This window comes from Bos javanicus, chromosome X (genome assembly GCF_032452875.1).
Source record: "Bos javanicus breed banteng chromosome X, ARS-OSU_banteng_1.0, whole genome shotgun sequence".
Lineage (NCBI taxonomy): Eukaryota > Metazoa > Chordata > Mammalia > Artiodactyla > Bovidae > Bos > Bos javanicus.
In genome coordinates this window covers 93,093,196-93,120,058 of record NC_083897.1, presented here as the reverse complement: position 1 = coordinate 93,120,058, position 26,863 = coordinate 93,093,196, and the positions used below count along the sequence as shown (strand labels likewise).

The following is a 26,863-nucleotide window of genomic DNA, read 5'->3' as shown; positions in this document are numbered from 1 at the left end:
CAGGAGAAGAGGAAATCATTCATGAATCTCAGGGACCTGAGCTAAGATAGTTCCAGCAGATTATGGATATTGGGTGTTGTTCAGTCACTCAGTCATGTCCAACTCTTTGCAACCCTATGGACTGCAGCATGCCAGGCTTCACTGTCCTTCACTGTCTCCCAGAGTTTGCTCAAATTCATGTCTATTGAGTTGGTGATGCTATCTAACCATCTCATCCCAAGAGCAAAGGAAGATGGAAGCTGAGGGTCCTAAGGGATGGTAACTTAGCTACAGTGAGAGAGGATGGTCAGGAGAGGATTGGGTAAGGGACAGCAGCAACGCAAAGGTGATGAAGCATAGTTATGGGAAAGGGACAGACACAAGCCAATAGAAGAGCCAAGGCATTTTATCCACTGGAAGTGAGGCTTGATAGCAAGAGGGCAGGACTGTTAACTGAGAGGAGGTCTGTAGATATCTTGTCTTTCACCTGAACATGTATCTCAGTCCCACATGTGTTTCTCCCTCCTTTCTTCCCAAATAGCTTTCCATTTAATTCAGAAAAATCTTCTGAACACTGGCAGTGTGCCAGGCATCATGGTAGCACATGATATAACTACTTCTAATCCTAAGCACAGCCTTGCCAGGCAGGCATGGTCCCATGTTACAGATGAGGGTTTGTGTGTTTCAATGAGGATTTGAGCAACAGCATGTCTTGCCCAGGGTCACACCATGAGTCAGTGGTAGAGCCCAATTTTGAACTCAGGGCTTTCTGCCATCAAAGCTGCTCTTCCTTCTACCACAAGTGCTTTCTATCAAGGTGCTTCTCAAAGGCATCAAAGGCTGCCAAGAAGCCCCCCTCTAGAGGAGTACTCTTATGGCCAGTCAGCTGCATTTGACTCTCACTATTGCAGGGTAGCTCCCAAGGGGAGGATTCAGTGAGTGGCTCCCAACGGACTTCCAATATCTATGCACGAGAGGCCCTCATCGAGATTGACTACGGCGACCTGTGTGAGGATCTGAAGGTGAGGTTCAAGCCTCGGGGGTGGGGTCATCTTCCCAGCTGTCCAGAGAGAGGGTCAGCCCATCTGGGGGCCCTGTGGAGACAGACCATGTCTGGAAAGAAGGGCAAACTGGCAAGGGGGTGGAGTTGTGATCTAGGTTCTCCCCTCATATGCACACACAGACACAGGCACATCTTCTACCCCCAACTCCCAGCTGCCCCCGTCCCTGCCTGTTACCAGTCTCCCCCTTCCACCTGTGTACACATCTCAGCCTAGATACATGGAGAACAAGCTCCTGTACAGTGAACAGATAAACTTTGGGGGTTCCTCAGGGCTCTGTCCCAGGCATCCTTTCCTTATGTGGGGTTCTCATCCTTCATATTTCCTCTCCCAGGACTTCAGCTGCTATCTCTATGCTAGGTCCCACAGGTACCTCAAACCCCAGCCTTCCTCCCCAAATCTGCCTCTTCAGTGTCCTTGACTCTCTCTCACTTTGCATATTTAATGAATTAGCAAGCCCTGTCGATTCTACCTTCCAAATGTCTACTGAATTCTACTTTTCTCTGTTTGTACTGTAATCTAGTGCAGGCTGCTTTCACCTCTCAAATGGACTACTACAGGAGCCCCCTGAATAGTTTCTGATGCTTTCCAAGCTATCATTATAGCCAGGGGAACTTGATATTTTAAAAAAGCTTTTTATTATGGAAACTTTCAAACAGATACGGAAGTAGAGAGAATGATATAATGAACCCCAGGTACCAGTCATTCAGCTTTAATAATTAGCAGCATATGGTCAATCCTGTTTTTTATACCCTTCCCCCTCCTAATTGGCAAATTTAAAATCAAATTCTAGGTATTTCATTCATAATTACCTCAGTATTTATCTCTGGCAGGATTCTTTTTTTTTTTTTTAACGTAGCCACAATATCATACCAAAAAATTAGCACTGACTCTGCAATGTCACCTAATAGTCAATAAATGTTTAGATTTCCATGAATGTCCCATAAATATCTTTTAAAAAAATGTGTTTTTAAATCAGGATTCAATTGAGGTCCATGTGTTAAAATTGGTCTCTTATGGTCTATAACATTTTCTTATCCCTTTTTATTTTTTTCTTCCTCTTTATGATAGAAAGTGGGTCATTCATTTCAGTTCAGTCGCTCAGTCGTGTCCGACTCTTTGCGACCCCATGAACTGCACCACGTCAGACCTCCCTATCCATCACCAACTGCTGGAGTCTACCCAAACCCATGTCCATTGAGTTGGTAATGCCATCCAACCATCTCATCCTCTGTCGTCCCCTTCTCCTCCTGCCCTCAATCTTTCTCAGCATCAGGGTATTTTCAAATGAGTCAGCTCTTTGCATCAGGTGGCCAAAGTACTGGAGTTTCAGCTTCAACATCAGTCCTACCAATGAACACCCAGGACTGATCTCCTTTAGGATGGACTGGTTGGATCTCCTTGCAGTCCAAGGGACTCTCAAGAGTCTTCTCCAACACCACAGTTCAAAAGCATCAATTCTTCAGTGCTCAGCTTTCTTTATAGTCCAACTCTCACATCCATACATGACTACCAGAAAAACCATAGCCTTGACTAGACGGACCTTTGTGGACAAAGTAATGTCTCTGCTTTTGAATATGCTGTCTAGGTTAGTCATAACGTTCCTTCCAAGGAGTAAGCATCTTTTAATTTCATGGCTGCAATCACCATCTGCAGTGATTTTGGAGCCCAAAAAAACAAAGTGGGTCATTGGTCTTGTACAATTTTCTATACTCTGAATTTGACTGACTGTGTCCCATGGTGTTATTTATCATGTTCTTCCATCCCTGTGTTTCCTATAAACTGATTGGTAAATCTGTGGTTTGATTGGATTCAGGTTTATTTTTTATTTTTGGCAAGAATATATCATAGGTGGTGCTGTGTACTTATAAACTTCCTTTTGCATCACATCAGTAGACACTGAATATCAGTTCTGTCTTTGTAGTGATAAGATTTGATGAATACACGACATTACCTATGAAATACTAAGATTTTATATCCACCAATTATATGAAACACTGATGCCAGAGGAACATGTTAAATAAAGCACAGGGATACAGTTAGCTAAATCCAGACTGTGGAAACCTCAAAAGGACAAAAGACCTGGTCTCTTCCATAAATAAATGGGAAGAAAGAAATAAACAGAAAGGGAGAACTTTTATAGACTTATGAAACAAATCAACGAGCTAAAATTTGTCGCCCTCCCTTGAATCCATTGCAAAGAAAAGAGAGGCAGGGGAATTTATAGATTAAATGAGAATTAAGAGACATACAACCAAGTGTAATGTGGGCACGTTATGTGGAACTTGCTTTGAAAAACCTGTAAAAAATTTTTTTACGTAGCATGATCAGGATGATTTGAACACTGTCCACATAGTTTATGATGGATGTTCAGGAATTGCTGTTAATATTTCTAGGTGATAATGGTATTGTGGTAAAAACATTCTTAGTTTTACAACAGTGGTTCTCAATGGGTGGGGTAGATTTTGCCTCCCCAGGGGACATTTGGTAATGTCTGGAGATACTCCTTTCACACCCACTTGTCAGAACTAGAACAGGGGTTACTACCAGTATCCAGTGGATAGACACCAGGGATGCTGCTAAAATCCTACAGTACACAAGGGACACTACCCACAACAACAAATCATCTGGCCCGAAATATTAGTGCTGAGATTCAGAATCCCTGTTTTATAAATACATACTGAAATTATTTATGGATGAAATGTCTGAGATTTGCTTGAAAATAATTGAATATAGAAAGGAATTGGGTGTAGATGGCAGCGTATTGGCCATGAGTTGATAATTATTGAAGCTGATAATAGGTACATGAGGGTTCATTTTATCATTATCTGCATTTTTGTGAATGTTTCAAGATTTACATAATGTAAAGTTAAAAAAGAAAAACAATCATGATCACCAGGTTAAGGTGTTGTTAGCCCCATCAATTTTCTAAGGGAATTTTATCAAGTTCCCTATCAGCCTTTCACAGCAGGTTTTAGCAGTCATTAACAAATGATCATTGCCTATATCTATTAAGGGCTGCAAAATGGTAATTTTCTGATTTTTTTCATTCCTTCTATGTTTATTGGATTTCTAAAAAGAACTTTCTCACATCAACTGTTTAGTTCCTTTGAAATACAGTTAGTACAGAAAAGGTAGAATACATACTTAATTCCTTGCCTTTATTTCTCAGCTTTTAGAGTTGGTTGCCCTTATAACCTTTAAAGGTAATCAGTAAGGTTTCTAATTTATATTTTTTATGAATTTAAGTGCTTAAATGCATTTTGGTATTTTTCAGTCTATTTGGAGTCATTTTTCTTTCTGATACTCGTAGTATCCCATTCTTGGCCATTGGGAGCCACTTCACGTTAATTTTTGCTGTTCTTAGTTTTAGGTTTTTATTACAGAAAACTTCACATGCATAAGTAAAATAGTACAGTGCTGCCTCATGGCCATCACCAGTTTCAGCAGTTATCAACTCATGGCCAAACTTGTTTCATGTGCACCCCCGCACACGCCATCCTCTCCGCCCTCCCCACCCCCAGGATATTTAAAAGTAAATTCTGGACACCATGTCATTTCATTTGTATTGTAAATATTTCAGAATGTATCTCTATAAGAGAAAATTCTTCAAAATATTTAGAATTATCATACCAAAAACCCAATAGCTTGACATTGGAGTTATATATTATTATATAATTCCTTAATATTATGATCAGTATTCACATTTCCCAGATTATTACACACACACACACTTTGCTTGTTTGAATTGAGAGTCAGATAAAATGAAAGAGGTAATTGATTTAGTGATTGGTTGATGTCTCATTTAATCTAAAAGTTTTTCTCTACAATATTTATTGTTGTTGAAGAAATTTGCTTATTTTTCCTGAAGGATTTTCTACGTTCTATACTGTTGATTATGTCCTGTGGTTTTTAAAATATTGCCCCAGAACAAAGCAAAAAAATGAGTTCTGCTAGACCCTGTAGTTCCTGTAAGTGGGTAGTTAGATGTTGATCAGTGCTGTTAAATACAGATATAGTATGAATCACATGTGTAACTTTTAAAAAGTGAAATTAATTATAATACTATATTTTGTTTAACCCAGTATATCCAAAAGAATTAACATTTCAATGGTAAACATTATAAAATTTATTGATGAGATATTTGACCAGCTCTCTGTACTGAGTTTTCAAAATTCATTATCTGTTTTACACTTCTAGCATATCTCCATTTGCATTCTAAATTTTCTTCAAAAATACTTGATCTGTATTTAGATATCCTAAAATTTACAATTGAAAACGGAGAACCACATACCCAAGTTGTTCCAAATATACTTAGAAGTTTCGTAGTAACTGAATTATCAGTTTTTAAATTTAAATTATCTAACATTCAGTAAAATAAAAACTTTAGTTCCTCAGTCACACTAGCTGCATTTTTCATGCTCAGTAGTGATGTGTGGCTTATGGCCAGTATATTGGACAGCTCAAATCTAGAGGTTTGATTCGATTCAAGTTTTGGGGTTTATTTGGTCAAGACTGCTTCAAATGAGGTCGTTACTTCCATCAAGAGGTTTATAACATCCGGTCAGTAGCTCTTTTTGTATAGCTTGCAACCATGATGGTTATTGCCTAGACCCATTATATAATTTGTCGAGGGTTGCAAAATGGTCGTCTTATTCTATCATTTCTTTATTAGCTAGAACACTGTAAAGAGATTTTCTCTCATCAATTATTTGGTTACCCTGGGGTATTTTGTATAGGAGAGGCAGGATATATGTGCTGGATTCTTTCTCTTTGTCAGTTTATAATGAGTTGGTTCTTTGGCATTCTCAAGATATGGCCACCGAGTTGTTTTCATGTTGTTATGAACTTTTAGATTTAAACATTTGATGTGTTGCACTCTTATTATTATCCTTGTTGCATGAAGTTGTTGGCATCTTTGGCCCATGGGGACTCATTCAAATTGGCTTCTGAATAATTTTGACACAACTCTTGTACTCTTTGATATCTTCCTTGATTTCTGGTGTGTCCATCCAGGCTCATCCTTTACATTTTCCACCCCAGATATGGAATTAGCCATTTCTCTGAAAAGCTCTGACTTCTTTTTCTCAGTTCAATTCAGTTCAGTTGCTCAGTCTTGTCCATCTGTTTGCGACCCAATGGACTGCAGCACGCCAGGCCTCCCTGTCCATTGCCAACTTCCAGAGTTTACTCAAACTCATGTCCATTGAGTCAGTGATGCCATCCAACCATCACATCCTCTGTCGTCCCCTTCTCCTCCTGCCTTCAATCTTTCCCGGCATCAGGGTCTTTGCCAATGAGTCAGTTCTTCCCATCAGGTGGCCAAAGTATTGGAGTTTCAGCTTCAACATCAGTCCTTCCAATGAATATTCAGGACTGATTTCCTTTAGGGTGGACTGGTTGGATCTCCTTGCAGTCCAAGAAACTCTCAAGAGTCTTCTCCAACACCACAGTTCAAAAGCATCAATTCTTTGGCACTCAGCTTTCTTTATAGTCCAACTCTCACATCCATACATGACTACTGGAAAAACCATAGCCTTGACTAGACGGACCTTTGTTGGCAAAGTAATGTCTCTGCTTTTTAACATGCTATCTAGGACTTCCCTGGTGGCTCAGATGATAGAGCGTCTGTCTACAATGCGGGAGACCTGGGTTCGATCCCTGGGTCAGGAAGATCCCCTAAAGAAGGAAATGGCAGCCCACTCCAGTACTCTTGCCTGGAAAATCCCATGGGCGGAGGAGCCTGGTGGGCTACAGTCCATGGGGTCGCAAAGAGTCAGACATGACTGAGCGACTCCACTTTCTTTCTAGGTTAGTCATAACTTTCCTTCCAAGGAGCAAGCATCTTTTAATTTCATGGCTGCAGTCACCATCTGCAGTGATTTTGGAGCCCAGAAAAATAAAAGTCAGCCACTGCTTCCACTGTTTCTCCATCTATTTGCCATGAAGTGATGGGACTGGATGCTATATCTGTTCCTCCTAACCTTGTATTTCCTATAAATTGGAAGTTTGAACTGTTTTAGAGGCTTGATATGTTTGGGTTAAGTAATTTTTTGGCAAGAACATTTCACTGCATATCATCCCCCAGCCCCATCCCTGCCCCTGGCTGTGCTGAGTGATTTGCGGAATCTTAGTTCCCTGACCAGGGATTGAACCTGGGCCATGCCAATGAAAGTGCTGAGTCCTAATCACTAGACCACCAGGAAATTCCCTAGTGTACTTTATATTGCAGGAGGCACGTGTCAGTGTCCTACTATGCATGATGCTAAGTTTGAGCCTCAGTTAAGGTATCTATTGCCAGATTTCTCAATAGTAAGCATACACTTTTACCATTGTAAGTAATAAGGCATCTTTAGGGTGACTTTTTGGCATCTTGTGAATATCTTGTTCCCCTAATATTTCTTTTTTAACCCAGTGGCTTTCACATTTTGATTCAACTTAATTTTGTTTTATAATTATGTAGATTCTTCATTTGATTCTAAAACCAGAAGTATAATACAAAGTATGTGAAGAGAAGTTTAGTTTCTTTTCTTGTCTAATTTCACCTCCCTCTATGTGTGACCATTTCAGTTTTTGGATTAGCATTTTGTTGTTGTATGTTTAAAATACAAACATACTTAAATGCAAATATATTCACATTCTCTCTCTTAGATAAAAGATAGCATTCTGTTGTGTACCTTTCATATTTCTACTGAATCCATGAATCACTCCATAGCATTATATATAGAGAGGGATGTTCAAAAAGGCTTTTTTTCAAAAACATATGTGTGTGTGTGTGTGTGTGTGTGTGTGTGTGTGTGTGTGTGTATCCTTCCTGTGCTTGAAGTCATTCAGTGGCACCCTCACCTAAGATAAAGCCCAAATGTCTTACAAGGCATAAAAGACACTTTTATCATTGAGCTTCTTCATGTGCCTCCAGCCTTGCCTCTGTCTAGTGCACGTGCATGCGCGCGCGCGCGCACACACACACACACACACACACACAACAGTTGCTACTGTTGCCATGTTGAATTGCCCTTTATTTGGCACTTTTTTTTTTTTTCCCTGCGCCGCTTGGTTTGTAGAATCTTAATTCCCTGATCAGGTATTGAACCCAGACTCCAGCAATGAAAACACCAAATCCTAACCACTGGACCACCAGGGAATTACCCATTTGGCTTTTGAAGTTCATTAAAGTTGGTTATTCTTTTGAATTGCTTTGATTTCCTTGAATGAACCATGGATAAACCCTGGTTTTGCATGTGATATCTGCATAGAAGACTATTCCTTCTCTCCATTCTCACCATTCATCCTATAGGCCTGAGCTTAAAAATATTCCTGAAAGCCTTCCCTAACCCGTATCTGAGTAAGTGCACTTGTGTGCTGACCCATCACCGTCTGTTTATCATTGTTTGGGTATTCACTATATGAGATTGTTTACTTATATACATTCCTCTGTTATTCCATGAGCTCTATGAGTACAGGAGCTCAGGCTCACGGGATATGAGGGGCCAGTGCCTGGTGTTGGAAGGCATTTAGTAATATTTATTGACTAAAAGTGACAGAAAGGCACAAGCCCAGATATGCATTGCAGTATCCATAAGACTTAAAACCAAGTTCAAGTGGAATTTGCTCAGGTGTAGTGATCTGAGCAGAAAATATGCATTGTCTTATTCATTGTACAGCTGTAAATGAAGTCCAGACCACCCTGTGTGGGAGCCTATAGGTCACTCTGACATGGTGCTCGCTCATGACCTGGGCTGAGAGCCAGAGAGGGACACCATCAGCTGAGAGATGGAGAGGCTGACAGGGCCTGGAGGAAGGGCTTTATTATTGTTGTTCAGATGCTCAGCTGTGTCCGACTCCTTTATGTTCCCATGGATTGCAGCATGCCAGGCTTCCTTGTCCTTCACCATCTCACGGAGCTTGTTCAAACTCATGTCCAGTGAGTCAGTGATGCCATCTTGTCCTGTGTCATCCCCTTCTCCTCCTGCCTTCTATTTTTCCCAGCATCAGGATTTTTTCCAATAAGTCAGCTCTTCACATTAGGTGCCCAAAGTATTGGAGCCTCAGCTTCAGCATCAGTCTTTCCAGTGAATGTTCAGAGTTGATTTTCTTTAGCATTGACTGGTTTGATCTCCTTGCAGTCCAAAGGGGAAGGGCTAGAGATGAGAAAAGTGACGTGAGCCTGTAATTTCTAGGGACAATGGGAAATGGTTACTTTGGTCAGGATGTGATGAGAGGAGCAGGGTTAGGAAAAAGAACCTGCCTTCTGCATGGGAGCAGGCCCCCACTGGATCAGGTGTCTCTGTAGGGGCCTGGCCCTTCTTAATGCTGCTGGGCCTGGGCTTTGCAGGATGCCCAGGCTGAGGAGGAGATCAAGCAGGAGATGAACACGCTGCAGCAGAAGCTGAATGAGCAGCAGAGTGTGCTCCAGCGTATTGCTGCCCCCAACATGAAGGCCATGGAAAAGCTGGAAAGTGTCCGAGACAAGTTCCAAGAGACCTCAGACGGTAAGAGTTTCTTCTTTTACTCAGGCCTAAGATGAAGGCTGGAGAAGGCAATGGCACCCCACTCCAGTACTCTTGCCTGGAAAATCCCAAGGACGGAGGAGCCTGGTAGGCTTGCAGTCCATGGGGTAGCTAAGAGTTGGACACGACTGAGCGACTTCACTTTCACTTTTCACTTTCATGCATTGGAGAAGGAAATGGCAACCCACTCCAGTGTTCTTGCTTGGAGAATCCCAGGGACGGGGAGCCTGGTGGGCTGCCGTCTATGGGTTGCACAGAGTTGGACACGACTGAAGCGACTTAGCAGCAGCAGCAAGATGAAGGCAGGAGTCTGGAGGTATGGCAGGGACCTATTGTACATACCAACAGCTCCTGTTTTTACATGCTTACTCAAAACTCCCAAGAGCCCTAAGTAGTAGGGAATTATCACATCTGCTTTAGAGTAGAGAACTGCTGAGGTTTAGAGAATGAATGACCTGCCTAAGGTCACACAGCATGTGACCAGCCCACTGGACACAGGTGATTATGGAATTGTCTTCTTGGGCCCCTCCCCAGGCATTCCTCCCTGTGGGATGTTCCTGCTTTGTGTATTGTTACTTGTTTTTGCCAGAGCATGGATCTCAGCCCTGGCAGAGCCTGGGTACTGAGGGGTCACCTGTCTTTCCCTTGTGGTAGAATTTGAGGCAGCCCGAAAGCGAGCCAAGAAGGCCAAGCAGGCATTTGAACAGATCAAGAAGGAACGCTTTGACCGCTTCAATGCCTGTTTTGAATCGGTGGCCACCAACATTGATGAGATCTACAAGGCCCTGTCTCGTAACAGCAGTGCTCAGGTAGGCTGGAGCCCCTTGCCCAAATGACCCCTACCCATCCTCATTTGACCTTCCCTCTAGGCTTCCTGTCCTCATCCCCATCTAGACCTGACCCATCTCCTTTCCCCCTAGGCGTTCCTGGGCCCTGAGAACCCTGAGGAGCCCTACTTGGATGGCATAAACTACAACTGTGTGGCTCCTGGCAAACGCTTCCGACCCATGGACAACTTGTCAGGGGGGGAGAAAACAGTTGCAGCTCTGGCCCTGCTCTTTGCCATCCACAGGTAAGGCTGTGCCCCCTGCAGGGCAGTTGGTGGAGACTGTGCTGAGGCCGCTGGAGGCTCTGGGGTCCAAGGATATGCATAGATCTGCAGAGGTGAAGATGATCTGGTGGACTCTGGATTGCATCTGTTTCCCTACCTGCTGCAGCATATCTGTCCTTGGTTTCCTGGACTTATCTTCCCAATCCACCCTCATCCATTCAGCATGCCCTCCCCTGCATGTGTTCAGTCCCACCTCCAAGCTTTTGCTCACATGGTTGCTGGCTCATAAGCCCTTTTCATGCAAATCTAGCTTGGCCGTCACCTACCACCCCTTCACATTGCATTCTGCTCCTCCTGTTCCTCTAGGAAGCCTGTTTCAACCACTGTGGCATATCCTTACCTCCCCTTCCTAAATGCCAACAGTACTTGAATCTGACTCCCCCCTACAACTTAGTGCTTGATTGTACAACATCAGTCAGTGAGCATTTCTTGATGGCTGCTCTTTACCAGACCCTGTTGGGGGATTAGGGACACAGATGAGTCACACATGGTTTCTGTCCTCAAGGAGCTCATGGTCTAGTGGAAGCCAGATGTGTAAACAGTGAGCTAAATGTTGTAACTGGGTGAGCGTGTGTGCTGTTGGACGCACAGAGGAGAGCCACCAACCCAATCTGGGAGGGTGTGGGTGGCCAAGAAAGGCTTTCAAGGGCAGGTGACACTTGAGTAGGAAATGCAAAGGATAAGTAGAAGTTAGCCAGGGAGACCAGTAGGCATTCCAAGGCAGAGGGTACAACATGCGCAGACAGGGAGACATGGTGTGAGTGGGTAGGTGGGGGTCGACCTCCAGGTAGCTTGGTCAGTATGACCAGAGCCTAGGACAGCCTTATCTCTTCAACCAACCTGGACACTCCAGAGAGGACCATGTCTTTTGGTTCTGCGGGATCCTGGAGCGCAGAGATGGATGCAAAGCAGAGATGGACGGATGGATCCTGGAGCACAAGAGAGTTCGGTTGGTGTACTGGCCTTTAGGGACTCAGGCAACATTCACACCTGGGGTTTTTAGTCTCTGAAGAAACGGAAGGGGGTGCTGGCCTGTGTGATGGGCCCTAGGGCTGTCATGCCCTACCTCTGCTCCCATCAGTATCAGCTTACCTACCGGTTCCCTCCCAGCTACAAGCCAGCCCCTTTCTTCGTCCTGGATGAGATCGATGCTGCCCTGGATAACACCAACATTGGCAAGGTGGGTGCAAGGAAAGTGGGGCCCGGGAAAGAGGCCCCCAAGTTGGGGCTGGGTTTCTGGGAACAACTCCTGAGTGTGCCCTAGCCGTTCCTGCCGCCTGTTCTCTGTGCCCGGGAGGCTGGGCCAAGGGTCATCCACACTGTACTAGTCAGTAGCCTCCTCTCAGCCTCTCTTCCCCCAACCCTCCACCCGCTACCCTACCCCCCCCCCCCCCACCTCTGGTTCTGACTGTATAAGCCAGGGAGTGTTAAGGCTTCAGCCCTACTAAATGCTCGGTGGCCCCTCCCACAGGTGGCAAATTACATCAAGGAGCAGTCAACTTGCAACTTCCAGGCCATCGTCATTTCTCTCAAGGAGGAGTTCTACACCAAGGCTGAGAGCCTCATTGGAGTCTACCCTGAGGTAGGGCGGGCCTGGCTCAGGAGCCAGCCCCCACTCCCTGCCTGACTCCCCAGGGCAGGAAGGGAAGGCTGCAGTGGAGGGGCACGGGGGGTGGGGGAGCATAGGGACTCAGTTCATGAACAGCCTTGTTGGAGCCCTGTCCTGGAGGCTTACCAGCCCAGCTGGGCAGGGCCATTGGATTTGGGGACAGGTAGAAAGGCAGGGCAGAGGCACCCAGACAGAGAAAAGAACAAAAGTACAGAAATAGGCAGGTAGAGAAGGCACATGGGACTGAGCAAATCTTCTCACACCCAGAGAACCAGAGCCTGGGCTTTGGGCAGGTATGTAGGGAGGAGGGTTTGAAGCTCCCCAGTCCTAGGGCACTAGACCCCTCTTAATTCTCTCCTTACAATTTTATTTTTCTTTTTCTCCCTCCTCCTTCAGCAAGGGGACTGTGTGATCAGCAAAGTCCTGACCTTCGACCTCACCAAGTACCCAGATGCCAACCCCAACCCCAATGAGCAGTAGCAGTAGTTCTGCCCTCCTACCCAGTCTGGATCCTTAAGCTGCCCCTCTCCCAATCTCTGGATATTTGGTTCCCAACCTTCCCCTACTTCCTGTCCCTGTTTGGTATAATCATGGGATTTAGGCACTGCTATCAAGCACGAAGAGGAACAGAGGTGATGTTAGTTCTGGAGCAAAAATTCCTGAGCTTCAGGGAGCATCCTGGCCTCTGGAAGGAGGTGCTGAGCTGAGCTGAACTGAGCTGAACAGGGCCATCTGTCCATCCCCTTTCCTCCCTTTCAGACCTTCTCCCATCATCTATAATCATGGGTTCTTTGGGCCCCCTTGCATTTTGCTTGTGTGTGGGTATGTATGTGTGTGTATATATGTCCACATGTGCGTATGTGGGTGTGCTTGCAAAATAATACAAATATTAGAGACCCATTTTAGAAGGAGCCTAGGCTGAATTTGATTCCAAGAGAGCTTAGTATGACAGCACCCTGGAGCTGGGCAGAAGTATTCCGGACCTCATAGGATTCAGGCAGTTACGTGAAACTGCCCTCATTCATGTTTTCATTCATTTTGTGTGTTCATCAGACACATACTGAACACCTGTTTGTCAGACTCTATGCTAGGAATACAGAACTGAGTCAGACATGATCTCTACCCTCCTACTAGGAAGATGCTAGTTCATGAGTTCCCATGGTTAGCTGAATCAGGTATAGGTGCTTTGAATTTGAAAAGAGGACGATCACCTCCAGGCTTTCCGGAGGTCACTTTTGAGCTGGACCTTAAGTTGGTAGGATTTGGTTGGGTACTAGGAGCAGAGTCTGGGCTCTGAGGACAGTTCTAGTCCCATTTTTTATTACTTTCTAGTTTGGCGCTGGGCAAGTCATTTGACCTTTCTGTGCCTCAGTTTCCTCATTTATAAAATGGGGCTAACAGTATTTACCTACCTCATAGGATTTAATGATGTCAAACTCCTCACTGGAGGCCTTATCCTTGCTTAGAGTCCAGTAGGTGCCAACACCTCAGAATACAAGTCTTCACATGCCTAACGCCTGAGGGCTTCTGATCCCAATTGTTAAGGACAGAAGGAGCCTCCAGATTTGGGAGATGGTGAATGCTTTGGTTATTGGAGAAGTTCCAGGGCATTTATGGGGTTTACCTGGTAAATGGAGGGCACAAGGAACCCTATAGCTTAAATCATGTATAACTGAGTGCCTAGATCTCAACCTGGGTTGTTAGGAGGTAGGGGAGAGGTAGCCTGGGCCACATCCTGGCTGAATGCATGCGATGTTCCTTTTGGGAAATAACTGTTAGTTGCAGAGGCAGCTCAGTGTGCTGCCAGGAGATCAGTCTTTGCTTCTTCACATATACCATCAGACCATCACCTTGTCCTCATCTATATACTACATTTTTGTTTTTTAAAACAAAATTAGGTTTAATCAATTGTAATTACCCAAGTAATGAGTGAATTTTCTTTTTAAGAAATTAGATTGTTACAAATAATAGTAGTCATTCAACTACCATTCTCCCATCGCATCTTAATTGCTGTAATGTCTGTTGTACATCCATCTTAACTTTAAGACTTTTACATGTGAATTCATTGAATATATTGTGTTTAATGCAGATGATATATTGACTCATTCTGCAGTTTTCTTTCTTTGCTTAGCTATATTTTTGAGATCTATGCATGTTGCTAAATGTAGAAGCAGTTCATCCTTTGTAATTGTTAGGTAGATTGCCATTATGTGACTCTACCACATTTTATTTACCCATTTCTCATGTGATAGACTGTTTTCTGTTTTTGCTTTTATAGGATGCTAAGCAGGAGCATTTGTGTGTGTGTGAAAACTTACCTAGGGTAGATTCCTAGAAATTGAATTGCAGAGTCATAGGCTATGTATACTTTTGTTTTTAATAGATAATTCCAAATTGCCCTCCCGTACTATTTACCCAGTATTTTTCTTGAGGTTGTCTTAGGTCTAATATTGTTATCTACTTTAGTTTCATCCTAAGTAGCGATAACCATGAAACAATGGGTTTGATGTGCTAAGTATGTATTTTCTAATACATATTAAAAGGGACAACTATCAAGACAAAATAAATGTATGTGTTCAACCAAAGAAATCACATACCACTTGTGGTATGTGTGCCATAATTTGGGAAATGCTGGCATATGTGGAAAAGCACAATTTGGGAGTCACCCTGATTCAAATCCTAGCTGCAGAAACCTGAGCCCGTTATTTCACCTGCCTGAGTCTCGGTTTCCTCACGAAGGAAAGGAGATAATATACACCTACCTTGCAACCATGTAAGGAAGATGAAATATATCTAAAGCAATTTGGCTAACATCTAGATCATCACAGGCTTTTAAAGGTAGTAATTGCTATTCTTCCCACTTTACAGATAAGGAGACTGAGGCCCAGGAAGGTGAAGTAACCCACCTACCAGGTAGCAGTGAAGGTTTGAACCCAGGCCCTCCATCGGTCTTGTGTTTTCTCCATTATGAGGGTGGTTATCAACCTTGGCTGTTCACTGGAATCACCTGTGAAGCTTTTTCTTTTTCTTTTTTTTTTTCTGTCTGCACTGTGTGGCTTGCAGGATCTCAGTTCCCCAACCAGGGATTGAACCTGGGCTGTGGTAGTGAAAGCCCGGAATCCTGACCATTAGGCCACCAGTGAACTCCCTCTTTTTCCTTTTTAAGAATCAAAGCAATATATACACCAGTTAGAAAATAAAATATTACAGAAGGGCTTATAATGAAAAGCAGCAGTTCCTTGCTGCACTCCCGTGTCCAAAGGATGTGGAGCTCCTTGCTCTGGTCCCACGCCTGGAAATCTAACTCAGTAGGTGTGGATGATAATCTGGGTAACTAATCCCTACCTCATGAGGTAGAAAGCATTACATAAATTGTCTCAGGCTAAGGCCCTGGCACATAGGAACAGAAGTGCTACAAAGGATTTAAATCCTGAGGCTCAGAGAGGTGAGATGACTTGTCTTGAGATCCCAGTGGTTCCGTTGCAGAGCCTAAACTTCAACTAGGATCTCCTCTGTTTGCCCAGTACTTTCTCTTGTGTCACACTGCCTGCTAGCCAGCTGGACCTGAGTGAAATCCCTAGGGCTAGTTGGGGGACACTAGGTTGACTCCCTTATGTTCTGGACCTAGTAGCCTTAGTCTGGGGACCCAAACATGAACCAAATCTTTATCCTGTCCTTGAGGAGCTCAGTGTCTAGTTGGGGAGGCAATTCATAAACCAATGTGATCAGCGCTATGACAGGAGCATGGATATAGGAAGGGCATCTAGCTTAGGTAGAGGTTCAGGGAAGACATCCTCTAGTCTAGGAGGTGAAACCTGAGCTGAGTCTCGAAGGACTGGTAGGAATTAGCCAGTTGAGTTGGAAGGGATTTCCAGGTAGTGGGAACAGTATGCACAAGACCTGCGGTCAAGAAACAGCCCACCAGTTCAGAAATACTGAGCCATAAGGTTTCCTGGGCTGGGGAAAAGTAGCAGGAAGTGAAGCTGGAGAGGTAGTCAGGAACCAGATTTGAAGAGAGTCGTAAGAGCCTGGCTATAGAACAGATTTACCTCTCAGAACAGTTTGGTTCCCTAACTGGCTGTATACCAGAAACACATGGTGCATCCTGGATGACACCCTCCACCACCACCACCTAAAAATTCAGTTTTCATAACTGGGTGGGGGCCTCAGCATCTGGAGAGCTTATAAATGTGAGGATGTAACTAGGATGCAGCCAGGTTTGGGAACTGTGGGTTGGAGACAGCAGAGGAGACTAGATAAGAAACAAACCCCTTTCTGGCTGGCCAGTGTGGAAGCAGATTAGGTTAGATGCTCAAACTTTATGCTCCCTTAGTTTCCCAGTTCAATTCTCACAGTTTTATATTTGCCTATTTTATCTCTCCAAATAAGCTATAAGCCCCACAGGGGTGGGTGTGGGACTATCTTGCTACTAGTATACACCCAGCAAAAAGCACAGTACCTGACCCCAAATACGCATCCAAAAAATAGTTTTTCAATGAATGAATGCATGTGTGAAGGAGAAAATGGAGACATATTAGTTAGGGAACTTGAAAATACTAGTCTACTGAAGGGCAAGGGCAGTGGGACTGGATTGGAGATGATAAGGTGTGAGCCATTAAAGGAAGAGATGAAGCAGACTTGGTGACTGATTATTGGATGTGAAGTGTGACTGGGAGGATAGAATGAATGCTGGTTAATAGCCAAGATTCCTACTCTGTCCCAATCATTCTCCTTCATCATCCATCTGAATCAGAATCTCCTTCCAGCCTCCTCAGCAATTGAAATTCCTCAAGTTAAGTAAACATTGTCTGTGTGCTGTGTGGTCTCCCCCTCCTCCCCAGCCATTGATTCATTCATTGAGTTCAATAAATCTTGGCTAAGCACCTCCTGTGCCCTTCCAAGGTGGGACTCTTGACTCCCTCTTTCCTACCTCAGATGTTTTTGAGGGCTTCCCCAGATAAGACTTACGTCCCTTATACAGTAACCTAAAGGGAGATACTCAAACATCAGACCTGTAAGGGAACCTACAGACTTCGTCCAGTCCCCTCCTGAGGCTCTCAGTGGGGAAGAAACTTGCCTAAGGCCCCACTACTAGGAAATGTAGGAGCCAGAACTGGAGCCTAAGTTCCCTTTCCACATTGCCCCTAGAGCCTTGATTTCTCCCATTGCAGATCAGAACAGGCAGAACAGGCCAAGGAGAAGGTTGGCCTTTGAAAGTCACTGGTACTGGACAGGCGAACAAGAAGCTTGCCAGTTACACTGCTCCCTTTTGGAAGCTCTCAGCAGACCTGCCATGCCCACAGTCCCTTTTAAGGGATTAAGCATGAGTTGCCATGCTCTGTACCATGTGACCTCACAATCCTGGCCACAGATGACAAAGTTGGGATAGTATCTTACTCATGGACAGCCAGTCTCTAAGCTGGACGATGGTTCTATTAGGTAGACTGATGTAAGAACTCTATCTCCTAGCCATGGCCTGTATGAGATGGTAAATGTATGAAACAATCAGATCCTTTTTCAGAGAGGCTGAATGTGAGGCATTCAGAAGAAGTGGACAGTTAGAATTTAGCAAGGCAGATGTGGATGAGGGATGTCAGAAACTGAATAGCAAAAACAAGGAGAAAGCTGCAAAAACCATGAGGCATGTGAGAATGTGGGGCCACAGGTAGCAGAAGCCATGAAGCAGCAAGACAATGGGCCAAAAGGACACAGAAGCCATGAAGCAATAGGAGCCACGATGTAGCAGTAGCCTAGAGGAACAGAAACCATGAGACAAAACCCTGAATCTGTGAGATCCACGAAGCAGCAGAAGGCTTGAACAGACAAGATCCATGTGGCAGCAGAAGAAATGAGACTGCAAGAGCCCCAAGGTAGCTGCAACCGTGTGGCAGTGAGGCAGCAAGAATCAAAGAGGCAGCAGGATAGACCAGGCAAGCAGAAGTTACAGCACAGAGAAGCCCCCGATTAATTGGAGCTGAAGCCCCAGAAGCCAGGAAGCTGCAGGAGCCAGGAGGCCCAGAAGCTGTGCCCCGAAGGCCACTGGCTGGCGTGGAGGGGAGCAGAGAGAAGGTAGTCAGTAGCAGTAGGAGGAGTATAAACACTGCCAGAAAGAAGTTGAGTCACCATTTTGAGAAGCACTAGAGAAGGGAGCAACAGATGCCTGCAGCTGAGGGGGTGACAAGATAAGCCAGGCTCTAGCGCTGCTTTGGATCATAAACCATTTTCAAGTTTCTGTTCTGTGAGGCTGCCTATGTAGCTGTTTTTGTCTTCCTTATTTCCCTGTGAATGCTTCAATAAATCTCCATCACTAAGCTGAGTGTGTCTGTTCCTTATAATTTAAAAAAGGTTAACACTGTGGTGTGTACTTTAGATGGGTGGAGAATAGGGCAGAAGATCTTACAGGTAGGTTTGAACCAAGACACAGGTGGAAATTCATTCTTCTCTCACACCCTCACTGGCACGGGAACTTTTCATTCACTTACTCATTGACGGCTTTTTCTCATCCAGTCATTCATTTATTCATTACTTCTGGATAACTCATTCATTCACTTATTATCATTCATGCAATAGTATAAGCATTTGCTCATTTGTTCTTTCCAGTATTCACTTAGTCATCACTTTGCCATCCATTCATTCAGCAAGCATATATTGAGCTCCTGCAGCATGTCAAGCCCTGTGCTTGGTTCTGGAGATAAGATATATTCCCTATACTCCAGGAATTCAGTTTACCTGAGGGCTCAGATAATTAAGCAGATAAGTGCATCAACTGTGACAAAAGAACTGACAAGTGTAGATGAGGCAGAGTAGAGAATATGACCATTAGGTGGTTCTTCCTGGGGTGGGGTGGGATGGAGGGAGTTTTCAGGAAAGCCTTAATAGAGAAGGGGGCACTTGAAGGAAGAATTTCTGTTTACCATGTAGAAACGGAGGAAAGAATACTGCCAACAGAAGAACTGCTTAAGAAAGATATATAGTGTGAAAGCACATGGGTTTTGGGGGGACCAGTGGAAGAAGTGGAAACCAGGCAATCAAACTTAGCTTTCATTCTATGGGCAATAGGAAACCGAAGAAGGGTTTGAAGCAGAGAAGTGACAGATTGGTATTTTAGGAAGGTGACTCTAATAGCTGGTATGAAGGATGGTTGGGGGCATGAAACATTGACATAAATACCATTTGAATAAAGAACGTGCATGTGTCATAGAGGGAGAAAGTTCTGCCAGTGGACTAAGGAAGACATTGGAGGAGGTGGAATTTGAGCTAAGCCTTGAACAATAGGGAAGATTCCAACTAATGGAGATAAGGAGTAATATTTTTTCTAAGCAAGTATGGCAAGTCTGGGTTAATGAATATTCCACTTTGACTGCAGTAAAGCTACATTTAAGGGAGAGGTAGGAAAGGAGACTCCAAGGTTTCTCAGATTTTTATATTCTGTTACCATTAGGTCTGCCAGGAACAAGGGTATTTGGGGGGAGGGAGTTAAGTGGTAGGCAGGAATGTCCTTTTTCTGTTTTTAAAAATTAATTTAAAATACGTGTTCATTTTAAAATAGAAGTAATACATACACAATGTTCATAAAACAAATCAATAAACCAGTACCAAAAAAGTACTGACACACATGCCCCCATCCCTACTCTACCATCTTGTTATTAGCATCCACTTTTAGTTATTTCTTCTGGTTGTTATTTCCATATATAAATAATATTCCATATGATGTGTCTTTCATGTCCTGCTATGACAGATAAGGATTTAGATAATTTACACCAAGTTCAACTCTTGTCCTTCCTGCTTCTAATATGATTTAGTTTCTCTGTTAAATAACTTCTGAGGGGCTTCCCTGCGTGATAGCACAGTTGGTAAAGAATCTGCCTGTAATGCAGCAGACCCCGGTTCGATTCCTGGATCAGGAAGATACCCTGGAGAAAGGATAGGCTACCCACTCCAGTGTTCTTGGACTTTCCTTGTGGCTCAGCTGGTAAAGAATCCACCTGCAATGTGGGAGACCTGGGTTTGATCCCTCGGTTGGGAAGATCTCCTGGAGAAGGGAATGGCTACCCACTCCAGTATTCTGGCTTGGAGAATTCCATGGACTGTATAGTCCATGGGGTCGCTAAGAGTTGGACATCTACCATCTTGTTATTAGCATCCACTTTTAGTTATTTCTTCTGATCGTTGTCCCCACTTCTAAATAATATGCCATATGATGTGTCTTTTATGTCCTGCTATGACAGATGAGGATTTAAATAATTTACACCAAGTTCAACTCTTGTCCTTCCTGTTTTTAATATGATTTAGTTTCTCTATTAGATAACTTTTCTGAATTTAAGCAACACTGGGATTCCTTGTTCCATGAGCGAGAGACCATTTTTCTGAACCAGAACTTTGTTAGATGAGAATACCTTTCCTATTTGCCTTCTTCCCCACTGTTCAACCTCTCAACTCCTATCATCTGGTCTTTTATATATCAAAGTTGGTAACATTGAATTCTATTCTGTAATCAGATTAAGGCTTTTTCTGTGTGTGTTGTCTTTAGTTTGATCCTAAAAGTTTAAAAGCAATAAACTATTATTATTAACATGACTAAATATTCATTGCAGAGCCAATTGATGTACTTTTATAATTTTTTCCTTGTAGCAGTTTTTCATCTTTTTGGAAGTTTCTAATTCTGTTTCTCTTTCACTATTTTACTTTTTCATATATTCCATTTTTTCTTCTCAAAAACCTCTATTACATTAGGTACATCAAGTCTACCGCCCCCCAAACAAAAAAGACCCTCTTGGAATCCTCCATCCCTTTCTCAAATCTGGACTAGTTGTTCTCCAGGCCTGATGCATGACTGTCATTTTGGAACTTTCCTTCACAGCTTTCCTTGCTTATATGACTATTTACTGGTGGTTCCCAAGGTTTTTGCTGTGTCTGTTTTTTTTCCGTTGTTTTGATAGTATACATCCTCAAGTAACTTCTCAGAAAGGTTGTATAGGAGATAGACTTCCTGGATACTGTATTCCATTCTTATGCTTGGATATAAAGTTTCATTTCTTATGGGCTTTTTTTTGTTTGATTGATTGATTGTGGTTTTGTGGCTGTAGCTTGAGGCATTCGCAGGATATTAGGATATTACTTCCCTGACCAGGGATTGAACTCATGCTCCCTGCAGTGAAAGCACAGAGTCTTAACCACTGGATCGCCAGGGATGTCCCCTAAAGTTTGAGATTCAAAGCCATTTTCCCACAGAACTTTGAAGTCTCATTGCTCTTACGTAAATATTAACTCATTTATTTCTTCTGTCTTTCTGGGACCTCAAAGACATGAATGTTAGATTTTTTTTCTTATAGTGTTGCAGGTCCCTGAGGCTCTGTTCACTTTTTTTCTAGTCTATTTTCTCTCTTTTTCCAGATTGGATAATTTCTGTTGTTCTATATTCCAGTTAACTGATTCTCTCCTCTGTCCCCTCCTTTTTTGCCATCCATCCATTTTGTTTGGGTTATTGTATTTTTCAGTTCTACAGTTTCCATTTGATTCTTCTTTATATCTTCTATTTCTTTACTGACAATTTGTATTTTTTCACTTGTTTTAAGCATATTCCTTATTGTCCATTAAAGCATTTTTATGATGGGGCTCCTTAAAAACCCTTGTCAGATGATTTTTAACATCTCTGTCATCATGGTGTTGAGTCTATTGAGTGTCTTTTCTCATTCAAATTGAGATTTTCTTGGTTCTTGGTATGATGAGTGATTTTCAGTTGAAACCTGGGGATTTGGGGTATTGGGTTAAATATGAGGATTACTTAAATATCTTGTTTTAACTTGCCTCCTCAGACACTGTTCCAGCAGTGAAAGAGGAGACACTGACTTGTTACTATCAGATGGGCATGGAAGTCCAGTATCCCCACTCAATGTCTGTTCATACTCCAGAGAGAGGGTTTCCTCATTACTCTTAGATGAGGGTGGGAGTTCTGGCTCCCCACTCAGCCTTCCCAAACACTACCCCAGTGAGGAGGGGAAGAGTTACTCTTTATAGCCAGCAAAGGTAGAAGTCTAGGCTCCCCACTTGGCCTTTGCTGGTGGGACTACAGTTTTTCCTGTGGTGTTTGGCTGGAGTAGAATGGTTATTATCTAATTACCATCTTATCCAGCACCAAGTCTAGGATATGTGAGGTAAAAAGGAAACCAAAAGAAATCACCACCACGTTGCTCCTCTGCTACTGAGGTCCTCAGCAGGTTTGCCTTCTCTCTACTTCTCAGTCTTATGTTTATATGTAATGTCCCAGGATTTTAGCTGTACCTGGGGAGAGGAATAGGGAAAAGTACTTCTACTCCATTCACTCCCCTCTTTAAATAGTAATTTTTTGAAAACTATATTTGTGGTATTTTAAAATTTCCTAATTATGTGTTTTAAGTTTTGGGATGTCATTCATTGTATTGGTCATTGGATAGGCTTCTTCATTTTGAAATTCTTTAATTCTGGAAAATCCTCTTATATGATAAAATTCTTTGATACGTTCCTCTTTTCTGTTTTATTTTGTTGTTGTTGTTCTCTCCTGGAACTCATTAAAGTGGAATGTTAGACTTTCTGAATTGATCTTTTGTATTTTCATCTGTTCTCTCTACTGCTGCCACACCTCCTACCTCCTTCCTTCTCCCCTTCCTAGTTTTCTCTCTCCCTTTGTTTTTGTTTACTTTCTGGAAGAAGATTTAACTTTATTTTCCAACTCTTCTCTTGCATTTCTTTTCTTCCCTTCTTCCTTCTTTTCTTCCTCCCTTTCTTCCTTCTTGCATTGGGTCTTTGTTGTCCCACGTGGGCTTCCTCTAGTTGTTGTAAGTGGGGGCTGCTCTCTAGTTGTGATGCACAGGCTTCTCTAGGCACGTGGGTTCAGTAGTGGTTCACTGGCTCTAGAGCACAGGCTTGGCAATTTTGGCACATAGGCTTGGTTGCCACGCAGCACGTGGAATCTTCCCGGACTAGGGATGGAATCTGTGTCCCCTGAATTGGCAGGCAGATTCTTAACCACTGGACCACCAGGAAAGCCCTGCATTTCTCTTCATTTTGCCAATCACATTTTAAAATTTCCAAATATCCATTCATGTTATCTTTTCTTATAGCATTCTGTACTTGTTTAATGGATGTGCTGTTATCTTGAATCTCTCTTGGAGTAATAGAGGTATTTTTATATATCATTGTGTTCTTTGAAATATTTATTTCCTTTGGGATTTGTTTTTCCCCCATTTGCTTATTGTAGTCTCTTTCAATTTGTAATCTTTTCTCAGGTCCCTGGTAATGTATAGTGGTTTGCTCATATTTAAGAACACAGCAATAAAATTGGATTCAAAGCTCTGTGTATGGGGTACAGGGCTAGGTGACTGGTGGCTTACCTTTAGAATGATTGGAAAATAGCTGACTACTATGCTGTGCCAAAACATAAAGATCTTTCTCTGAGCTTGTTCAAATTGCCTTAGAAAAGAAATGTCTAGTTTTGCCTAATGGGTAGACACCTGGCTACTGTGAATTGTACACAGAGGAATGGGTTAACAGTTCAATATACAGCTTCACAATTTATCACCCTGTTTTCAGACCAACATCTCACTCATGCTCTATATCATACCTGGCATTGTTAAGACCCAAAACATTCTAGGCTACTACACAGAAAGATCAACTCCTCCTCAGTGGCATCACCTCCATGTATACTCCAGGCTGTGGCTTCCTCCACCATGCTTCATCAATCATCAATCCTCCATTTTCTTCCTATCTTCCAGACATTTGGAATCTCTTTCGCTGATGGACCTGCTCCTGACGGACATTCTCTTCGTCATTGTGTTTTTATACTTTTTTTTATTCCTTTACTATTATTTTAGCAAGGTTTCAGGTGGGAATGGAGATAAACATGTGGTAAGTCTGCCATCTTGTCCTAGAAATCTACTAGTCTACTTATAACTGTTTATTTTTTACTTTTCTGATAATAATCTTCATATCTTTAAGTAATATACAATTTTTTTCTATTTATCAACTTACCACTTTTAGACATTATCTGTTACTTCCTGCTATTAATACCACCGACTGCCCTCCTCCCATGCCCCCAATATATAGACATGTCCTTAATTATATGTCCTCTATTTCTTACCTTTGTACCTTTAAATAATAGATTTATATTCCCTCTTTCAATCTCTCAACTTCTCTCATTTATACTTTTATATTAACAAGATTAATAATATTTACATTCTGTTTGATAACCAAAATTAAATCATCCATACTTTGCTAACAGGTCATTCTAAAGGTTTAAAGTCAATAAAGTGTTTATGTTGTTATAATTATGTAAATGTTGTTCCTAATGCTCCAGTGTCCTAGGATTACATTTCTTTTCTTATACAGTTTATGTTTTTTCCTAGAGTTTCTAATTGCCTTTCTTTTTTCCTTGCATTGTCTGACTTTATCTCCTTCTTAAGTTGTTCCAAATTCTTAAGGAAAGTATAAAATCATTTGAATCCCCTTTTTCCCCAGATACCTTCCTCCTGGAGCCCTCCGTCTTCCTGCTCCAATTTGGACTGGTTGCTCTGTAGGCCTGCAGCACAACTGTCATCCTGGGACGTCCCTTCATTACTCTTCTGGGTTGGACCCAATCTTTCCTGGACCTTACATCTTCCTCTTTGTTAGTTTACTCCTTTGTAGTGGCCTTTGTAGTTGTTCTCCACCATCCATTCCTCTCCTCCCCCATTGTATTAATAGCTGTGCAATTTGAGTGGAATTGACCCCATTGCCAGCTCTAGGTATAGAACTTTATGATATAAACCAATCTGAGTAATCTCCCACATTATCACAGTGATGATTGGTTCAGAGATGATCCAATCACTGAAGCTTTTTGTTCAGATTTTGAGGGAAGACATAGCTGTCTTCCCTTGGACACGAACAAAGAAGTATGTAGTCTGATTGCTGTTGTTAGCCATCTATTGAGCATGTGGAAGGCTTACCTGAGAATGGAGCTGACAAATGGAGAAGGCAGAGCCAAGAGAATTACAGAGAAATGGATCCATATTCCTGATCATACCGGGCCTGAAGTCTTCCCTGCCTATGGACTTGTCAGTTAAGTGAGCCAATAAATTGCATTTATTATTTAAGCCAGTTTGAGTTGGGTTTTATATTGCCTGCACATGAAAGCATTATAACTTATGTTGTTGCTGTATCCCTTTAGAGAAGGAATGTGCATTTTTTGGTTATATGAGGCACTATATTGTGAAAGCATATTTTTAGAGTAAATCTGGGATGAAAGGTATATGTTGGATAACCAAAGGAGTGAACTCTATTGGCTGCCTAGTATTTAAATCTTCATCCTATTTGGAGGGATTCCTCTTCATGTGAGTCTCAATGAGAGGCAGGCCCCCACTTCCTCTATGGAAACCAAAGGTAGTTAGACTTCTTTCCTTGCCCACCAGGCAACAAGGACCGAATATTCTAGTCATAGCTTTGAATCCAGTGTGAACAACACAAAGGAGACAGGAATATATAAGATTAACAAGCAGATGACAAATTAGGAGAATATGCTTGCAATATGTAAAACTGACAAAAGATTAATAACTAGAAAAAGAAGATAGTAAATCCAAGAGGAAAATGGGGAAAGGAAATGAGTAATTAACAGAAGGAAAAACTTGAATTAACACAAGGGGAAACTTGAATACATTAAGAGATTTTCAACTCTGCAGATAGAGAAATGAAAATTAAAATAACATTGAGAAATCACTACAAGAATGGCAACATGGAGAAAGTCAGATATCATCAAAGCACTGATGATGAGAGGAAAAGAAAACTGGGTGGAGTGTAAAATGGTACAGGTGTTCCAGAGAATAGTTTGGCAGTACCTCCTGTAGAGTATATGTATACCCTACAACCCAGCAATTGCACTCCTGGGTATATATTCCAGAGAATACTTAACACAGGTCATTAGGGAAATATTGTTGAGGTGGTTTGTTGCAGCATTGTTTATGCTTGCTTGCTTGCTTAGTCACTCAGTCACGTCCAATTCCTTGCAACCCATAAACTGTAGTCTGCCAGGCTTCTCTGTCCATGGGATTTCCCAGGCAAAAATACTGGAGTGGGTTGCCATTTCCTTCTCCAGGGGATCTTCCCAACCCAGGGATCAAACTTCATCTCTTGTGTCTCCTGCATTGCAGGAGGACTCTTTACCACCAAGCCACCGAGGAAACCAGCATTGTTTATGGTAGTGAAGAATTGAAAGCAATCCAGGTGACCATCACCATGGGACTGGATAAGCAAACTGTGATATATTCATAGGATGGAATAAATAAAACAATAGAAAGAAAATAGTTGAATTTACATGTAGCCACATAAGTCTCTGAAACCTAGTGTTGAATGGTAAAGATAAAAAAGAGAATGAGGTTTATAGCACAAATTTACCATTTGTGTAAATGTAAAACAATACTATAATATCATGGATGTGCATATATGTAAGGAGATCTATGGAAGATGAGTTGGAAGTGTGTATACATGACATACACTAGAGTTACTGAGCTGGGAGGAGAGTGGGGGAAGGGGTGGGAACTGACAGGGAAAAATAATACTACAGTGAAATCAAGCAAAAGAGGGGCCT

At 42.6% G+C, this 26,863-nt stretch overlaps 1 protein-coding gene across 3 annotated transcripts in view; it reads left to right on the top strand.

The window, feature by feature from the left end:
- SMC1A (structural maintenance of chromosomes 1A) overlaps window positions 1-25,376 on the top strand; it is a 47,541-nt gene extending 22,165 nt beyond the window's left edge. The window contains exons 19-26 of one of the 3 annotated variants that reach the window (XM_061410207.1): window positions 891-1,001; window positions 9,376-9,532; window positions 10,205-10,359; window positions 10,471-10,622; window positions 11,772-11,841; window positions 12,133-12,243; window positions 24,021-24,153; window positions 24,763-24,850. In XM_061410207.1, the coding sequence (XP_061266191.1) occupies window positions 891-1,001; window positions 9,376-9,532; window positions 10,205-10,359; window positions 10,471-10,622; window positions 11,772-11,841; window positions 12,133-12,243; window positions 24,021-24,119 (855 nt within the window). In that variant the 3' untranslated portion in view covers window positions 24,120-24,153; window positions 24,763-24,850. Of the gene's footprint in view, window positions 1-890; window positions 1,002-9,375; window positions 9,533-10,204; window positions 10,360-10,470; window positions 10,623-11,771; window positions 11,842-12,132; window positions 12,244-12,666; window positions 18,582-24,020; window positions 24,154-24,762 lie in introns of those variants that run through there. The other 2 variants (XM_061410208.1, XM_061410205.1) reach the window with 2 other exon arrangements.
- The last annotated feature ends 1,487 nt before the right edge of the window (window positions 25,377-26,863 follow it).